This window comes from Nestor notabilis, unplaced genomic scaffold, assembly GCF_000696875.1.
Source record: "Nestor notabilis isolate BGI_N333 unplaced genomic scaffold, ASM69687v1 scaffold14642, whole genome shotgun sequence".
NCBI classification, from domain to species: Eukaryota; Metazoa; Chordata; class Aves; order Psittaciformes; family Psittacidae; genus Nestor; species Nestor notabilis.
The window spans coordinates 35,318-54,150 of NW_009917096.1; the positions used below are offsets into that span (position 1 = coordinate 35,318).

The following is an 18,833-nucleotide window of genomic DNA, read 5'->3' on the forward strand; positions in this document are numbered from 1 at the left end:
CTTGTTGAGCGAAGTAGTGCTCCATATCAAAACTAACATCAGTAGAAATACTACTACATTTAGAAAGGGCAAATTGAAATGCAAACAGTATTTTCACCCACGATGCCAGATTTTGCTCAGCACTAACAATCACATGGACGCTTAGTCCTCTACATATCAAATACATCCATTTACAAAGGAATGCTGACTCTTTAACTGTGTTTTATTTGGCAGTCTCCTACTCTGGAGCAGGACTTGGCACTGCACTCGCAATGCAATTTCGAATTGTGTTGAATTGTGTAGCTGTGCTCTGAGAGAAATATAGCGTTGAGTGTCTGTGCCCAGTAAAGGAATATGCTGTTCTTCCCCTTCCAATCTCACTTCCATCACCAGGAAATGAAGCCAGATAGCCCAAAGTGGCTTATTGTTAAGCTATTTAGGGACTGCATGAGCTCATGACTTGAGCTTTAAGAGCTTGCTTCAGGTTTCTTTTGCAGCCTGTTACGATTTGTCAGCCCAAAATTTCTTTTACTCAGGAACTCCAGCCTCAATCACACCTTTGAAAAGCAATCTCTTTGCCATGCTGCTGTCAGAGAGAAGCTTATCTAATGACAGTAGCATTTGTGAATAGTGAAGTGGCATTTCTGTGCTCCATATCCTGTTCTTAATGATGTTAAATGAAAAATTTGATACAACTTACCCTGACTGCTGAATGAACAACCTCAGACTTAGCAGGGAAATGCCTCCATCTTCTTTTCCAGTGCAAGTCCAAGTTTAGAAGATAGAAAGTAACTCGAAAAGCAAGGTTGGGGGTTGTGAAAAGTATCCTAATAGGCTTAGAAAATAAAAAAAGGGAAGCAAAGTGCAGCTGGTGTAACCAGCCTGAGTCTCCTGAGCCCCAGGCCTTTATCCCAAAAGGCTGAGAGCTCCCAAATTGCTGCTGCTGCCTGAAGAGCACTGGCAGTACTGACAGCATCAGACCCCATGAGTCCAACAATACTTGGTGGGAATAGTTTTGTTTCGAGCTTAGAAGCTCTTAGGGACAAGCATCACTGAGCCTGCGAGCCGCTGCTCTCCCCACCCGCCAAAGCAGCTGCAGCACATGGACTCACTTAGGCTACACCTTGCATTGCTACTCGGGTGCCAGCTTCCTGGACACTGGGGCTTGCCCATTTGAATCCCATCCCATGGTCATCTTACAGGGGCCTGCTGTCACAGGCGATCGAGCAGGGAGAAAATGGAGAAGCAGATCTGTGGTGGGTTTTCATTTTCATAGCTCCTGGGCGAGAGCCCTGTAGAAGGATTGATGCGTGAGAACTGGTTATGCCACTTAGAGCAACCTCAAAATGTAGAAATAAGAAATTAAGCAACAATCTTGATGCACCAGAGTAACCCACTGAGAGGAAGTCATGCTGGCTTACAGGTGTAGCAGAGGGTACTTCATGGGGTTTTATGAAACAAGTCTTTTGATCCTACATTCTCTCTTTCTTGAATGATGGTATCCCCCTGCGTGTGTGTGTCTGTGAAGGGGATATGGTTCTTTACCTATTAACATGTTTCTGAGAAAATCTGAAATTTGTTTACCAGAAGATGTCCTCACGTTACAGTTTCCACAGATGATGGCATTGTAATGGTTTCTTTCTAAAGCACATTGCTAATTCAAATTAAAAAACCCAAACCACATTCAAACCCCCCAGAAACTTCACCCACCCTCTGGTAAATGCCCAGGTCAATAGGTTGAGGGCTGTAGTCCAGTTTAGGCCATAAAGTCTATGCTTCAGACCATGAAGAGGTTGTACATTTAGGATTTCACACAGTAATTCCTGCAGTCAGCACATGCTTGAGCTGGAACACATTTTTAGAAAGAGACTACCAGTCTTCCAGGAGCCTGTACCACCATATTGCATGTCAAGGTTAGCGTAGATCTCCTTTGTGTTCAGTTGACTTTCTGCCAGGGCTCCCAAATTATTTTCAGTGTTGCTCCCTTCCAGACTGTGAGGCCTGCTGTGCTTTTAAGAGTGTGTTGCAGGCTACTGCTCTTGCTTTCTTCACTCCCCAATGTATTGCATTTCTACCTGGCTAATAAAACGTTGTTTGTACGTATCTAGAGTAAACTGCTGCCATCAAATGAGGATCTGCTGCAAGATTTTCCCTCTCCTCTTCTGTCCCCAGTTTTAGCTCTGAAAATACTTTAAAAGCCTGTACTGGAGCTGACTAAAACCAGCCTTTGTTCAGTACAGAACAAACTAAAGGCTTGTTAGCAGACCCGTTAGAGGGGCACACAGAAGAAGTCACCAATGAAAGTTCTGCCAGCACTCACATTAAACTGTCCCATGAATCCCATGCTGAGCTCCCTTCAGCCAGGGACTCAGCGTTTTCACTCTCTGCTTAACAAGAGTCCCTCCATCCTGCCTGTGACTATTGTGAAATCTGTTTTCTGCCCGTATCTATGGTTGCTTTAATGTCTATAACATTTGTAGCGTTGCGGTATCCTTCTCCGTGCCTTCCCTCCAGACTTAGTGGTGGTGGTGGTGATGCTCTGGGTTGGTTCTCATGGCCAACACAGAGGCCACGGAGAGGAATCAGGAGAGGAAGCAGGAAATTCTGTTCCTTAAACCTTCCTCCGTTGTATTGTCACAGCAACAGAGACTCTGCTCAGTAGCTTGAAATTCCCAGAACAGTAGTTGAACTGTTGAGATATTTTTGAGGGTGTTGGAAAGGGTATTTTACGCTTCAGCAGTTCATTTTCTGTTCTGGTTAAAGTGCTTCGTTACAGCCTTTTAAATTATTTTCGGAGTTGGTATTAGAGGATCTTATGAGATCCCTCAGATTAAAAAAAATGAACCAAGCAACAAAACAGCCAACAAACCCCCCTCAACTGTTTCATTTGGGTTACAACTTTTAGGAGACTAAAAAGGTACCAAATTCTTGATAGAGGAAGATATGGGTATATGCAATTATAAAGGGCTAAACTGATCAGTTTTCCCACTCTTCTGTTGCTTGGTGCACATCTGAAAAATGGAAAGAAATGATTATTCTTGGGAGATGAGTCCTTATTTTTCTGTGTAAGATGAGAGGAAGAGGCACATAACTGAATTGAGGAAGCTGCTGCAGAGCATGTGTTAGTTTGTGAGCAGCGAAGTCTATGCTAAATTGTGATGATTGTTGGTGCGGGCCCTGTGTTTTACGAGAGGTTTTGTTGTAAAAGGCTGCCTCAATAAATGATTCATGAGGGCATTAAAAGATGAAGGAAATTGCTTATTGTATTGCAGGGCATCCAACTCTGAAGTTTATGGGAATCGGAGGGCCCCAGGCCCTGGGCATTTCACAAACTTTTTTTGTTGCAGCTAATTATGCTGCATTCAATTAAAAAAGTGACAATGTTACAACTGTAGGAGCATGGCAAAGTGAGAGACTTGGCCTCTGGGGAAAAGCTGCTTGTATAGTTGTTTCTGGTTTACTCCTGGGCATAGTTCTTAAATAAATTAAACACAAGAAAAGACTGAGGTGGTTTGGCAGATCTGTTTCATAATTGAAAAACTAGAAAGGTAATAGTCTGGGTAATAAAACATTCATTAAACATGGAGTTCTTAAGTCTGTGGTTGCTCAGATGGGCAACCAGTGGACATGAAGGGAGTGAGAAGTGGTAGATCTGGCAGGGGGGCAAAGGTATTTTCAACTTCACGGCTGCAAAGTGGTGCTAGTCTCTACCTGCAGCAGTGCCCGCAAACCAGTATGGCCACAGCAGCCGGTGTGGCGCCTGCCATCTCTCGTGGCTCACTGCTTCCCAGGATGCTGCTTCTGCCCTGGAGCAGAGGCGTCAGTAGGGGTGTCCCTGTCTGGGCTGAAAGGAGCAAGTGGGTTCTCATACTCCTGCCTTCAAAGCCGTCAGAGGATGCTTCCCAGAGCATCTGTTGTTATAGGTATGTGTGAAAGCAGGTATCCAGAAACTCAAATCAGAACTTCTTGTGCAGCTCCTGCAGCAGTGCCAAGGAAGAGTGCGCTCATTTGGCAATTTTACTGTGTTTTACTTTTTTCAGCCTTGTAGTAACAGGTCCTGGTTCATTGCTCTTGAACTGCTTTTACTGAATCGAGTATAACCTGTTTTTGTAAGCAGGTGATTACAGTAATCTTGGTAAACTCTACTTTTTGTGACCCCCCTCCATCACATACAATACTAGTTTGATGCTGAACATTTCTGTGAATTCTGTGAAAGTCTTTTACCTGTTTCTTTATGTAAAGAGTGTAGCCACACAACCCTTTGATCGGGTATTGGATTTGATTGTAAAATGCTGGGTCCCTTGCAACCTGTCGCAGACAGCTGGGCTGTGTCTGTCTTCTGTGTTTATCAAATGTAGAGCATCGTGCTGGACAAAGCAGTGTACATGGTCTTCTGGGAATGTCCAATTGGCCATTTAGATGGTTGGCTTGGTGATTGGATGTGGTTAAATTTCAGTATATTTTGATGTATTTTCCCTCAGATAAGAAATGAGCTTTAGACCCACACGTGTTCTGGAGACATTTTTCTCTTTACCCCTACTGTGATCTGGGATTGAGCATGTAAGGAAAAGAGTGAGGCCAGGGGGAATGGAGGCAGGTGGGTTTTTTTCATTTTTAATTTTATTTTCTTTTTCCACAGGGTAGGTCTGTTTCTTTAACAACCTTCTACCGAACAGCAAGAAACATCATGAACATGTGCTTCACAAAGGAGCCTACAGTAGCTGAAGTAGAGGTGAGGCCAACACAAGGGGTGGTAAAAGTTTTTATTTCAGGAGATTAAGTCTAGGGATTCAGTATAGTTGACATTCAGGCATTAGTATAAGCAGTTTAAGGCTGTCTAGTGTAGGAGAAAAATAAATGGTTAGATAGGCATGGTACTGATTCTTCCTTTTAAAATTGTTTGACATTTTTAATAAAGGTGTTGACGAACTGAGGGAGAGAAAGAAGTCTTAATCTGTCATGTGCTGAAGCACAGGAGCCAGGAGGATCTAAATTCTGTCTTCCCAATTCATTGTTACTTTTAAGTATTTATATTCTTATTTTTAAACAGTGTTTCATGTTGAACAATGTTGAGGTCATGAAAGCCCTGTAAATTTCTGGAGCTTATATTTTAATGAGAGATACCTTGTTCAGTGAATTAAAAATGCATTACTGCTTTCTCTTATCACAGCAAGAGTATTGGAGGATAGTGGAACAGAAAGATTGCCATGTAGCAGTGCATTGTGGAAAAGTAGATACCAACACCCACGGGAGTGGCTTTCCCGTGGGAAAATCTGAACCATTTTCAAGGTAAGATCACCAAATCCGTCTGCTTTGTTGGCTCATGTCAGCTACCCTGTTGTGCTGAGCAGAGGTGGGGGCATAAGGCCAGCAGGGCAGTTTGGTGATGGGGATGTTTGCACCAGGAAGGTGCTCTGACATGTATCTGCCTCTGTGTCACCCCTCGAACAGGCATGGGTGGAACCTCACAGTCCTTCCTAATAATACAGGATCCATCCTGCGACATCTTGGTGCTGTGCCTGGTAAGCAAGTCTCTTTTCTGTGTTTGCAGCAGGAACAAGTGTCCTCTATAAATGTGGTTGTGTAGTCTCTGAAGTTGCCTCTCTCTTCCCGGCCCCTCTGTTCACTGGCTGACCAGGTAGACATGCAGTTGCGTGTAGCATGTGGTATTTAAAGGAATGAAGGCAGGTGTGCAGATAAAGAATTAATGAATATAGTTGAGACCATACACCTGGGAGGAACCAGTGGTACTTGCAGTATCACTTTCTCTTGTCACCAGTACATCGGTGTTCTGGCTTTGTGTCAGTGCGGCAAAGGGTAGAGCTGTGCAATTCTTTACTTGCAAACCTAGTCTGTGGGGCTGGGAAGAGCAGCACACAAGTTTTCTAAATGAATTGTCATGAGTGCTCCAGCTACATATGTACCATTGCAATTTACTGGTAGAAACATTAGCTGAAAGCATAACGCAGTCTCCCGTGCAGGTGTGTTTGAGCCTGAACAAACCAGCTGGGAAACACGGTATCTGTTTACAAGTACACGTATGCTTGACAACATGAAACAACCTCCTCTGATCAATGCCACTGAGCTTGAATTGAAGTATTTGTACATTTTTAAAGGATAAAAAATGTTTACAGCTATTAGAAAACAAGTATGTTCAAAGGCGATGTAATTGGCTGGTAGATATTTTGTTAGTGGGAATGCTGGATTTGTTAAATTATTCTGTGTGAATTACTCACTCTGGTAGGAAGACTTAAAACTTAAGGGTCAGCTTGCAAATAGAAAAATATTTTCAACAGAAATGCCCTCTCAAACTGTGTTTTAATTAGAAACCGCAGTTAATCATAACTCATTTTCAATCTCTTTGTTTTAGGAGTGACAATTCCTTGGCTAAATATTGGCATGGTCTTTTCTACCTCATGCTGGTCTCGAGACCAAAATCACCTTCCATACATTGACTACTTACACACTGGTGCTGATTGCATTTGGTAGGTATTCCTGTGTTTTTTCTTTGCATTCACTGCAGTGGCTGTCTGTAGGTTGGTGTTAATAGCAGCTTGTTTAGTACCTCTTGCATGAATGAATCTCACCTAGAAAGGCCCAGTGTGTGTGGCCACAGTTTTAATGTGAAAATTTCATCACTTTGGTGATGGAATGTCCTTTCCTGGAAGAAAAATTTCACTTTATCTTCCACGCTCTGTTGTGAGATATTTAGTAATAAACTGTTTCTGCTTGACACACGGTTTAATCTGTGGAAAGTTTTCATGACATGGAAGTCAAATGACAGCTAGTCAAGGTAGACTTTCCTTAGGCTGACAAAGAGCACTTGTCAAGTAAGCTCTATATTGCCACTTGTAAAATTATTGAACCCACACTCTGACTAAATAGGCAGTGCTGTCCTTTTTAATGCAAAAGATCTTGAATTCTTTATCTATCGGGTCCCTAGTGTTTTCTCTTTTTTCATCATGATAATAATTTTTAATATGATTACACACATCATTCTAGCGTCTCGTTGTGGACACCAGTTAGTTGCTAGCTACATTTCATATTTGGTAGACACATCGTGCAAATAGACTTAACACACAGCTTATAAATGTTTTTGAATGTGGTGAATTCTTCCTGAATTCAGTGCATACATACTACTGCAGATGATGATGACTTAGGTTGCAATGGAAGTAAAACAGCTGATGGAGGGATTAAAGGAAGCAGGTGCTGCTGGCACGTCATGTGCCTTTCTGCCAGGTCACTGTGATTGGCGTTATTACCCAAGAGGATTATCAGTGAGAACAACGAATGATAAGCAGTGTAACTGTGTTTCTTGATGAGAGAAAATACAATAAACAGAGAAGAAAAGTTACTTAAGTGATGTCCCCTGCAAAGGTGAGAAGCTGGTTCCCTTTCAACAGTTCCAGCAGTTCCCTTCTTGAACTGAGGGAACCTTTGGCTCCTTGGGTGGTGTGACAGAAGAAGGCCTGGCGAAGGCCCCCTTTGCATCCAGAAGTCCCAGTGGAGGCTGTGGCAGTGTCAGCTGCTCTTCATTCACATGCAAAGTGTGTACTTTGGCCATTACCTTTAACTCCCACTTGCTCATGTCAGAGGTGCTGACCCAGCTGTCACTGGGAAAGCACGTGTCCCACAAAAAAAGAATTCGAACTCTTGGAGGAAACCATTAAAGCACGAGCTCCTCTCTGTAAATATTTTAAGTAGGAGAAATGTTCTGTCTGTGATCATACTTAAGGGGTAAAAGGTAAATGCTGGATTATGCTGCATACCTGGCAGTTTGTTCCTTTCTGTCATGAGCATTTTGTGGCTCCTCTCTCTCTTCCGTGAATCAGGAATCTGTAATCTTTTATAATAATATACTATCAGGACAAACTGCTGAGCAAGCTACATGGTCCTCAACCTTAGGCGAATCTGTTTTTCTCTATTACATTCATCTAGTCTGAAATGACAGTAAATTCCAAACTAAAGGCATTCAGGAATTCCCCTAATTAAGTTCTGAGGCCACTCTCTTCATACTGTACATATCAAAATGTGCCTTTTGGGATTGAACAGGCTTGAATGCAGCCATCCAGTTTTAGGAAAGGCTACTATCTGTTTTTCCAAGCTGAGAAGAATAAAACCAAAGCAGCCATTTGCTTTTTCTTGATGGGCTTGCTTATAAACACAAGTACATAGCTTCAGGTGTATTGTGATGATTGCCCTGATGACGCATTGGTAACATGTAATAACTCAGAAGAAGGAAGAAGTGAAACTCCTTAGTCTGTAAAAGCTATTCTTTGGCAAGGCTGCCAGGCTGAAGTGTCAGGTTAGTATTCATTATTAACTCATTACAACTTTTAATATTGCAATAAAGTATCCAACTTTATGAGGAAGAGTTTAATAACTAGGTCTGGTGTAATATCTGGAGTAGCCCTGACAGCATTGCTTTTGGTGGCTGCTTCAGTGATAACAAAGCAGGCTACTGGGCATCAAAGCTCTCTTCTGTCTTGAAAGTCCACCCAGCATCCAGAAATCTTCTCTTCCGAGGACACATCCCTGTGGTACTAAAATCAGTGGTGCTTCATTTACATGCAGATTGCTGAGGCCACTCTCTAATCCCTCAGGTTTTACCTCCTGAAGAGTAAACAGGGGAGAACTCAATCTGCATGTAGGGCAGAGCTCAGTCACCTAACTTTTTTATTCTGGAGGGATCCTCAGTGCCCATTAAAAGAGTGAGGAGAACCTAGTTCTGCCCAAGACACTCAGAAGTCTGTACTGGCTGCTCACATCCCATTTTTACAGGTAAATCAAGAATTGCAAATGAGCGAAATCGCAGCATATACCACAGTTGCAAAGGATCTCCATTCCCCTCAGCCCTGACAGTAGTCAGATAGTCCCATGCACTTCTGTGCTACCCCTCCTCTTCACACATCTTTACCCTGCTTTTTCCTGGGCCCATCTTGTGAGGGACTGCATGCTTGAATCTTTTGGCTGTTCCAGCTGTATTTTCTGACTCTTAAAAGGAAAGAGGAGGAAGGGAGGAAGGAAGGGAGGGAGGCCTCTGCAGTGTTCTGGGTTTGAACTGAAAATATTTTCATCACCATTTAAAATATCTTATTATAGTGTAACTAGAGTAATATGCTACAGACATGGAGCTGTTCTGAAGCTCTCACTGTTAGCAACACAGGTACTGCAAAGTATTTGATACGTGACATGCATTTAAAATTGCTGTTAGGATTTCAACCTTATCAAGTTAAAGTTCTTCACTTCTCTATAATCATAGGATTTTTTAGCAAGGTCCTGATCGTTGTCAATATATGCGTAAGTTATCAGTCTATGTACACCCAGGCAACCAGCTCATTAGAGCCCTTATCGCAGCTACAATTAGCTGTATGAGCAGATACTGTCATCTCTCCTGCATTTGGCTTGAAGATCAACAAAAACACATCAAAGTCATCATCAGTACAGTGAACAGTAACAAGATGTTCAAATCATAGGAAGTACAGCCTCCTACAGACTCACCAAGCAGGATACTCTCTATAATGCATACAGAGTTAATATTAGTGCACATTATAAGCAAATACCCTAAGGAGGCCTGTAAGGCCAGCAGAATGCTTTATGAAATTGACAGAGAGACCAGATGGATGACAAGGAAACTGTACCCTTTCCCCAAAATCCTTTTATATGTGTATGCTGGGGGCAAATGGTTGAGGTCTCATTGCTTTATGTGAACTGGTAAGTCATGATAAATCTAGAGATGCTTTTTACTTGCCCTTAACAAATCTGAAGAAACTAATGTAACAGATAAAGCATAGCATGGCAGCAATGCAAGGGAGGTTTGGGAATCCCAGGATGTGCAGTGTGTTTCCCAGCAAACTGCACTGCTCAGTTTGAAGTTATCAGGTACCAACTACCAGATCTTGGGGAACAGGTAACTTGTAGGTGGACATAGACACCTTTCTAGCAGGGTGCAAGCAAGAGTAGTGACTAATTGTCACCATATTGCATCCAGCAAAACAGCAGTTCTCTGGATGTGTGAAGCTAAGACCTGAGACTCTTAGGTTCTTGTCATTTCTGCATAGGGAGCACTGCTGGCAGTGAGCACAGAGAGGACAGGTGCTTCCTTGGCTTCTAAAGGAGAGGAGGATGTGGAACTCGGCATGCACCCAGCAAAGTTTTAAATCTCTCTTGCTGCTTTGGCTGCTCTGAGTCAGGTCTTTTGTTGCAAGGAAGGGAAGGGATGTGGGATTTATTTAGTAATCAAGGCAGGAAGCTCTTAGGATACTTTGTGTTTTAACAGTAAAGGTGATTTGTGGTGTCTTCATTGTTGTAAACAGAAAATGTTATTAAATAGAAAGATTGCTTGGGTGATGCACAGGTAATAAATGCAGCCATTTAGGATAAAGATAACAGAACATATATTGGTGCTCATGAGATGCCAACTTCTGCTCATAAGCTGTTTTGGTGCCATTAAAATGAACATTATTCTACTACTGATTTCTCTCCTCTAATTCTACAGAGTTTTAACATTTCTCGTTTGGGGATTTTTGTGTCCTTTGGCATCTAGTGAACACCATCAGACTGAATCTAAATAAACAGCATTCCATGAATGCTTAGTGTTTTACCAAAAAGAACTGTGTGGAAAAGCCTCTCTTTAACTTTTAATCAATGTTGTGGTCTGAATTGCCTGTTCCTGTGTAGCTGTGGACCATTATTTAGTTATTATTTATTTATTTACTGTGGACAGTAAATCTTTTCTCTTTTCCTCTGACAAAACAACAGGTATTGCATTCCAAAACTTGATGATGTGGTACATCCCCTGCTGCAAGCCAATGGCACTCCAGGGCTGGAAATGCTTGAAAGTAATGTAATGGTAGGTTAACACTCGGAGAGGTATTCCCATTTGAGAATACAAGGTTAATCAGGAGGCTGGTTGTTTGGGGGTTTATTTTGGTTTTGTCTTACACTACAATGGTGCAGAGGCTGTTGTTAAAATCTGGCTACTTCCTAATTGCAGTGTTTACCCACATGGCATTTTTCTAACAAGGCTCACATGTTAAAATGTTGAAATAAAACTAAATGTGACAATGCAATAAATACCCATTTTTAATACTGACCACAATGTATTTAACCTCACAAAGGGAGTTGTTTTGTAATCAGTTAATCTGCCGTGACTGACATTTTATGAAGTCAGCATGGATATGAGAAGCTTAATACTCAGAAGGATTTCTCAGTAGTTTTGGCTCCCTTGTTTATTTTGTGGATAACAATTTGTATTTAGTGCATGTAAATACAAATTTGGGAGCCCATAACAAAAACCCTCCTTCAGCTATTCATGTTGACATGTTAACAAAAGTGCAGTAGCAAGGATGATTCAATACCAAGTCTGAAAAGATTTATATGGAAAACCAAATGGTCTGCATTACTTTCTGTAGTAGTGGGTAGTACTGTTTTGAGGCTTTGCCTATGAGATTGTTTGACAAGTGGAAGTTTAAACTGCTGGTTTCAGAAGGGCCACTTCTGCAGTTCTCACCCCAAACACTAATCTTCAGCATGTGCAGAAGGGAAGAGAGAAAGTGAACACTGCTGAGCTGTTAGCAGAGCACACAAGTAGGATGTGGCAGTACCCAGCAAGGAAGGGGGATCTAAGTGTAAATGAAGTTCTGATTGATTTTTCTTTTTTTTCTTGTTGTTTTGCTTTCATGTCTTTCTAGATCTCCCCAGAAATCTTGTGTAAGGAGGGGATCAGGGTGCACCGTACTGTACAGCAGAGCGGGCAGTTCGTTGTCTGTTTTCCTGGATCCTTTGTGTCCAAAGTGTGTTGTGGCTATAGTGTTTCTGAAACAGTGCACTTTGCTACCACCCAGTGGACAAGTATGGGGTTTAAAACAGCCAAGGTAAGTTGAGAAAAGGAGTTAAAATGGATTCATGGCCCTGCCATCTAAACCGACATTCCGGCACTGATAGCGTTGTGAGACTAGTACAACTGCATCTCATTTTGTGGACTATCAAATAAAAAAAAAAGAAAAAAGGTCTGCAAGGCATGAAAAAAGCGAGGAAGCTTTTCAAAAATCCCTTCAGAGCTGACAATAATACATTGTATGTATATTGTATTACGCTTACTAATTTTAAGTGTTGTTTTCTAGAGCCATTAGAATCTCAGGTGCAAATATCTGAATAACTGTGCTTAGTAGCTCCTGTGATAGGCAGAGTCAGTTAATACAGCTGTATTGCTTGTCTTTCTCTGCCCATTCATTCAGGAAAAGCTGTTGATCAGGGCAATTTCAATTTTAATCAACTTGAAAATCCTTAGGTTCACAGACCTTAGGTTCGCATCCGATACTAAGATGTAAATAAAACCCCCTTCCCATTCCCTTTTCACACAACTAACTGAGGCAGGTTGCCTGCCGAAACCAACAGGTGTGAATTATCCAGTCATCATGATTTTGTCTACATTTCTGTGGTCTTGGACAAAGAATATATGTCACTAATTGTGTTCCCAAACTCCTCAAATCCGCTATGGGTTACAGATGCTATTTTGGTAGTGTTTTTTAGCTAAACCACTAGTAAATAATCATTCTTGAGAGCAAGTGGTTAGTAAGTAATTAAATGTAATATGTCCGCAGTTAGGTTTTTGGATCTTTAGGGTTAATGGAATTTTTCCTGCCTGGTTATACTAACTGAATATTAACTTAGTTTGAAATAAAAGGTTATTTTATTACAGATTTATTTTGGGGGAAGGTGGGAATTGTATATGCGTATAGACAAGAAATGAGAATCCTGAGCTAACCTTTTCTGTCTGAAGGTACACAATTATATTAACTCCATATGCTGTATTTATTGCTCTCCTGAACACTTGTTTGACATTGTGAAAATGCCACTCCTGTAAAAGACAGAAATCACTATGCAGCAATTAAAAAGCTCTTCTTGGTGCCTCAAATTCTGAAGAACAGTTTCTTTTGATTAACTTTTAAGAGCTTTTCACTGGGTAAACATAAGCTGCCTGAAAATCCAGCAGATTCCAATCTATGATAATCTACCTTGGAAACTGAAGTCACAGCTCTCACAAACTTTAGAAGAACCACAGAGATGTGTTTATATCAAAGTAACTCTGTAAACACCTACTGCACTCTGCTTTTCCTTCTTTTATTTTCCTTCCCCCTTTTCTTTCCTCAAACTATCCTATGTTCTTAACTCCCTTAAATTCTGGAATTTCTTCCTTGGTTACTCCACTTTGGCAAGGCACTTTGCCATTTTCAAACGTGGGCTGGGATTGTGCTTTTCAGAGGTGGTGAGATGCTCTGTGTAGTGAACAAGACTCCCATTTTGGAACTCTGACAGCTGTACCTTCCTGTCTGTCTGTACTCAACAGCAATATTGACAGTTTTCAGCTGTTTGATACATTAATGTTGGTTTCATTCTGTGATACTGTGACCTGATTTTTTTTATAGTGACTCCCTTTATATTACTAAACAGTGTTGTTTCATTTCTGTATCGAACGACTGCTCAATCTCCTTTAATATATGGAAAAAATGAAATTCTGCATCTGAAATGGCATTGATTTCAGTCTGTAAGGAGTTAGGATAATTGTGGAAATAGAAGAGTTAGTATAAAGCCTGTGTAAAGGGACAGAGAGTTTTCACCTAAACCATATGTGGAACCAGGTTGCTGAGCTACAGGGCCCCCCAGGAACTCGGTGAAAAGAGGAGACCCAGCTGGTACTGTAACAGAAGAGGAAGAAGTACATAGGAAAGATGGAGTTAGTCATCCAGCTGGAGTAGCACTGCTGCATACAGAAGAGAGATTTTACAGTCAAATAATCCAGGTTTAACTCTGTCACCAGCGACAGAATCCCTGTGCCCTGATCTTCCTGTCCTAAATAGGAAAGGCATGGTATTAATTTACTGCCAGTAGTATTAGTTTACTGCCAGTATGCTGGCAGGGGCTTTATATGTATCCCCCCAACAAGTTTTAATTTGGTTAAGGAATATATATGCCTTTATAATGTCACACAACGACCACTCCTTGGTTCCTATCACAGAGCTGCCTTAGCCTGAGAAGACTGGGTTGCTTTTAGATGAAACCAAATGGGAAGAGGCACTCCAGAAGTGCCCTCCAAACACCAGTGGCAATGTGGCCACAGGACCGGGCTAGACTGCTCTAAATTGAAGCCACTGGCTTCACATGCACATGCACAGTGGGTGTTTGGCTCCTCAGCATGAACTGTATCACTCTGCACATCCACTCCTGCTTCACCATCCTGTTACGGTGTGGAGACACAGCCTGTGTCATGCTAAAGAAGGTGGGAAAACCTGTGAGGACAGGACAGATGATGATAACGGGAAATGCTGGTCTCTTCCCCCTAGCTAGGATAGTGGTTGTATTGTGTGTGGTGCCAGAACAGAAATGGCTTCAGAGAGCAGCTAGTTAGGAAATCCATGCAAGGAGAAGAAACTGTCATCTCGCTTCTCAGCAGTGGTGGAGCCCAGCTCAAAACATCACTGTCAAATAGCTGCACTGTGATGGTGAGCAGAGATTAAGAACCCTGAAAGAGCAGTAAACCGCGAAATATCCACTACTGTGGTGTTTCATTTCAAAAGACAGCCTTGCATAAAACCAAGGAAGCTTGTTAAATTGAGAATGCAGAAAGAAGGGTTAAGCATTTGCGTGCAGCATAGAAATTGTTTAAAGATGCTGTGTTAGAGGCTCACAACACATGCACATTGCCTAGCAAAAAACCAAAAGAGTTCAAAAGGCAAACCCCCACTAAACTTGGCATGCCTAACACCAGAGGAAAGAAGTCTGTTTGAAATGAGACAAAAAAAACCCTTTTGTGTGCAGGAGATTAAAATACAAGTAAAACAATCACTCTAGCAAGATGCATGTAAACACACAGAAAGGCAGAGCAAAAAGAGGTTTCAAAGAACAACTTCCTAAAGGCCAAAAGAACAAATAAATAGAGAAGAGAACAAGACCAGGGTAATCAACATGGCTTTTGCAGTGAGGGCATGGCCCCCAGGCTGTGAAACTTTTGGATACATGGACAAAAGAGATCCAGTTGGCAGAGTCTGTCAGCATCTCTGGAAGACTTTCGGCAAGGTTCCTTGGAATGAGCTTTTAAAGAAATTAACCTGCCAAGGGTTGAGAGGGAAAGTTCATGCACCAGAAAAGTAACTGATTTAAAGAGAAGCAGAGGATGGGAACAGATGGTCTGTTTTTATCATGGGGGAGGTCTCTTTTTGCATTCCTCAGGGATTTGTACTAAGGCCAGTACAGTTCAGTATGTTTTGCTTTACACAGGGTCAGAGTTTTCAAATGACACTAACAAAACATACCTCTTCAGATACTTGGGAAAACCCTACACTTTTCCCAACTGCCCAAGGAAGTTGTGAATGCTCCAACCCTGGAGGCGTTTAAGGCCAGGCTGGACAGAGCCTTGGGCGACATAGTTTAGTGTGTGGTGTCCCTGCTCATGGCAGGGGGGTTGGAAGCAGACGATCTTAAGGTCCTTTCCAACCCTAAATATTCTATGATTCTATGAACTGCACAGTCAATCAAGGAATTTTCCTAAATAAGGATTATCAAAAGGGTTTAAGCTACCAAAATCACTCAGTTCATATTGACAGGGAAGTAGCTTTAAAAGCTTACACAGCAAGGAACAGGTAACAAAGCTGAGCAGAACTGAACCTTCTCCTTTTACCTTTTGTCTTTTTTCCCTGACATCTGCCTATTTGGCTTGATGTCTTTTAATGTTTTAAAAGATCGAAAATAACAGCAGCCCTGGGCTTCAAGCAGGTCAGAAGGACAGATCTCACTGGATGGCTGAGAGTGCACATAGTGATCACATTACTCCTCTTGGCCTCCACAAGAAAAGTTAGTTTTTAGGAAGAGGATTCTGAGGTGTTTGTTGGTTCCTCCACTTTGCTGAACTGCAGGCTAACCTATGCCTGGGCATCCTTCTCTTCATTTTTCTCATTTTGGGGACATCTCTCCTGGTCTTGCCCACTGATAAAGTTTAATTTTATTCTTTGAAAAAAGGGTGTACCTGAAACGTGGTCACACTGGAGTACTTGCATTTTGCTTCTTTCTCTTTGTAGATGCAGACTTTGCCTATCTTTTTTTCCTGAATTAAATTTCACAGCGAAGCATATTAAGGAAAGATAGCATAGAGATTGAGTTCATATTTTCATATATGCCATCATGTATTGCAGATGCTTTTTTGCTCTCTACTGTTGACTTGAAAACAGAATGTTAGATGTAACAGGCAGGAGGGTATTCTCCAAGAAAGCAGTTGATTATGATGGCTGGTAGCATGTGTTTGGTTTAAGGTTTCAAGCTTTTTTCTATGCCATTGGTTCACGTAAAGCACAAGCAGAAAATCTCCTTTCATAGTCTTTTCATCAGGAGGACCCAATTCAGCAAAGCCCTTGGGCACCTGGCTTTCCACTGGAAGGATTTACTTATAATTAGCATTTGTTTCAGCATGTAGTTAGTGGTGGTTGTGAGTTGGAACATAAATACTTTGCTGAATTTGGACTACGGAAAGCTTTTACTTTTGGTGGCTTTAAAGGCTCCTTTTGGCTACATTGAAGCCATTCTTGGTAACCTTCTATTTTCAAATTTGCTCAAGAACTAATTTGGCGATTTCTGTCCCAGGAAATGAAGAGACGACGTATCGCCAAACCATTTTCAATGGAAAAGTTGCTTTATCAGATTGCAACAGCAGAAGCAAAAAAGGAAAACGGGCCGACTCTGAGTACGATATCATCACTTCTCGGAGAGCTCAGGTAACGAACTGGGGACCTGTTGTACCTATTTTGTTTTCATTGACAGACTCTGGAGGTGGATGACGTAAGTAACCCTTTCAGACGCATGTCTTGTACCTACTTAACCAAGGAAAAGCCCAGCAAACAAACTTCAAGACAGCCACACGTGGAAGAAGCAGTTTCCTTGGCTGTATCTGATGTGAGAGTGCCCGTGGTTAGGATGTCTTACTCTAAGAATTCCCTACTTCGGGCACCATCAAGGAATTAAAGCTACAGTTTGCCTTGGGTTTTTGTTTTGTTGATTCTTGGTGCTGAGATTCAAGCTTTCCTGATGCATTATGTGAACTACATGGTGCCAAGCAGTTAAATAATTTTATTCAGTTTTTCAACCTCTTGGCATCAGTAGCCACTGTCAATCCATGTCTGTAGTGGGTTTTGCACCAGGAACCCTTGTCTTCAGCATCAAGATTGTTACGCTGCAGTTGTAGAAGGTACTTTGCTCATGGAAAGTTGTCTTGATTTAAACCACTGAATAAGTGAGCAGCTTATTCGTAGGTGCTAATGCCTCTTGAATTCTCCCAAGTATTAAGGAAACATGTTTAGGGTTTCTCTTAAGATAGGTAAAAAAAGAAAATATAATGTTGCCTGGCTTCCTGTGTAATGATCTTCTCTTTTGTTCCCTACCATGTAGTTGCTACCTATCTTTCAAGTTTGTGACAACTGATACTCGAGATGTCAAGAAAGTTTTGATGAATGGAACCTACAAACTGTATTTAACTAACTAGCATGTTCATTTGGAAAATTTCCAGTGACATATTGAAGGGGAAAACAGCCCATGTGTTGTTTTAGTGTTCAGAAAGAAATACAAAGAGGTGTGCTGACTGCTTTACCTGCAGCTGGTTCCCCTGTGGGAATAAGCACTTCCAAGTGCCTTTTTTTTTTTTTATTGTTTTTTTTTTCCTTGAAGAGGAAAAGACTGCAAGTGCGAAAGGTGAAACAGAAATGTTGGTGCTTGCTGTTAGACCGTCACATCGACCTCTATCAGAGTGGTTCTCAAACTTGTTCTTATGCTTAGGTTGGGATTCTGTGGAGGATATCTGTCCTTCCTGTGTCTGCTTATGTAAAACAAACCCCCACACAACAAAACCCATAACCCCCCCCCACAAAGTGGAACACTGTACCATATTTTTTTTTTCCCTTTGCTTTGTTTTGCTTGTTTGTTCTGTTTTTTGCTGCCTCCTCTCCTGATCTGCCTTGGTTGCTCAGTTTGCCCATGCCATTTGCTTAGCTTGGCTCTCCACCCATCTTCAGCTGTGTCTGGTGGTGAGCTTTTTTATTCTCCCCTTCCATCTGCTCAGCTCGCTCCACACTTGCTGTCTTCCACTCGGCTCCAACCTGACCTGCTCTCCTAATGCTGTGTAGTTCAGCATAGGAAATATCGTCCACCTTGCGGATGCCATGGGTGAAGGGCGGCTGGAGGGCTTAGTCTTTATCCTTAATTGATATCTCCTTCTCTTTCCCCGGGCGTACAGCAAGATCTTCGTCTTTTGGCACAATCACTTGCCCTGCTCCCCCTTTCCTGCCTGAAGCTCCTCATGGCAGCAGGTCCTTGGTTCATCTCTGCCTCCTGATGAAGGTGGCTGTTACTCCCGACAGCAACGGCTCTTCCCGCTCCAGGTGGCTTTTGGCAACTTCAGGGATGACAGTCATGTTAGCCACATCTCCTGACTCTTCACATGGCCCCGGGCAACCACCGACCTACAGGAAGTACTCGGCAGTCCCCAGTTCTCGGTGGAGCAGTTTGAGAACCACTGGCTCGATACAGTGGTCGCTGTTAAAATCCGGAGATAGCTTTTGCAATTAGGCAGCGTTTCTGTGGTGCTGGCTCTCTCTCACTATGAGTAGGGAATGGCACCAACCTCCAACAACACTCAGGGCTTTGCTGTGTGGAGTTAAGGTTTCGATGATGATGGTGGTAAAAGGGTGATTATACATGGCTTTGTGGTGGTGTGAGGTGATGCCAGTGTCTAATTGCTTAAAACATTCACAGGGACACAGAGCTGAGGCAGCGGCGGCAGCTTTACGAGGCAGGTCTCCATTCTTCAGCGC

At 42.1% G+C, this 18,833-nt stretch overlaps 1 protein-coding gene across 1 annotated transcript in view; it reads left to right on the plus strand.

The window, feature by feature from the left end:
* The window catches only part of JARID2 (jumonji, AT rich interactive domain 2), a 45,723-nt gene that overhangs the window by 22,091 nt on the left and 4,799 nt on the right, over nt 1–18,833 (plus strand). Inside the window, exons 5-12 of the mRNA XM_010024928.1 lie at nt 4,619–4,711; nt 5,150–5,268; nt 5,431–5,501; nt 6,350–6,464; nt 10,741–10,831; nt 11,673–11,855; nt 16,615–16,745; nt 18,775–18,831. Of these exons, the coding sequence (XP_010023230.1) occupies nt 4,619–4,711; nt 5,150–5,268; nt 5,431–5,501; nt 6,350–6,464; nt 10,741–10,831; nt 11,673–11,855; nt 16,615–16,745; nt 18,775–18,831 (860 nt within the window). The remainder of the gene's footprint in view (nt 1–4,618; nt 4,712–5,149; nt 5,269–5,430; nt 5,502–6,349; nt 6,465–10,740; nt 10,832–11,672; nt 11,856–16,614; nt 16,746–18,774; nt 18,832–18,833) is intronic.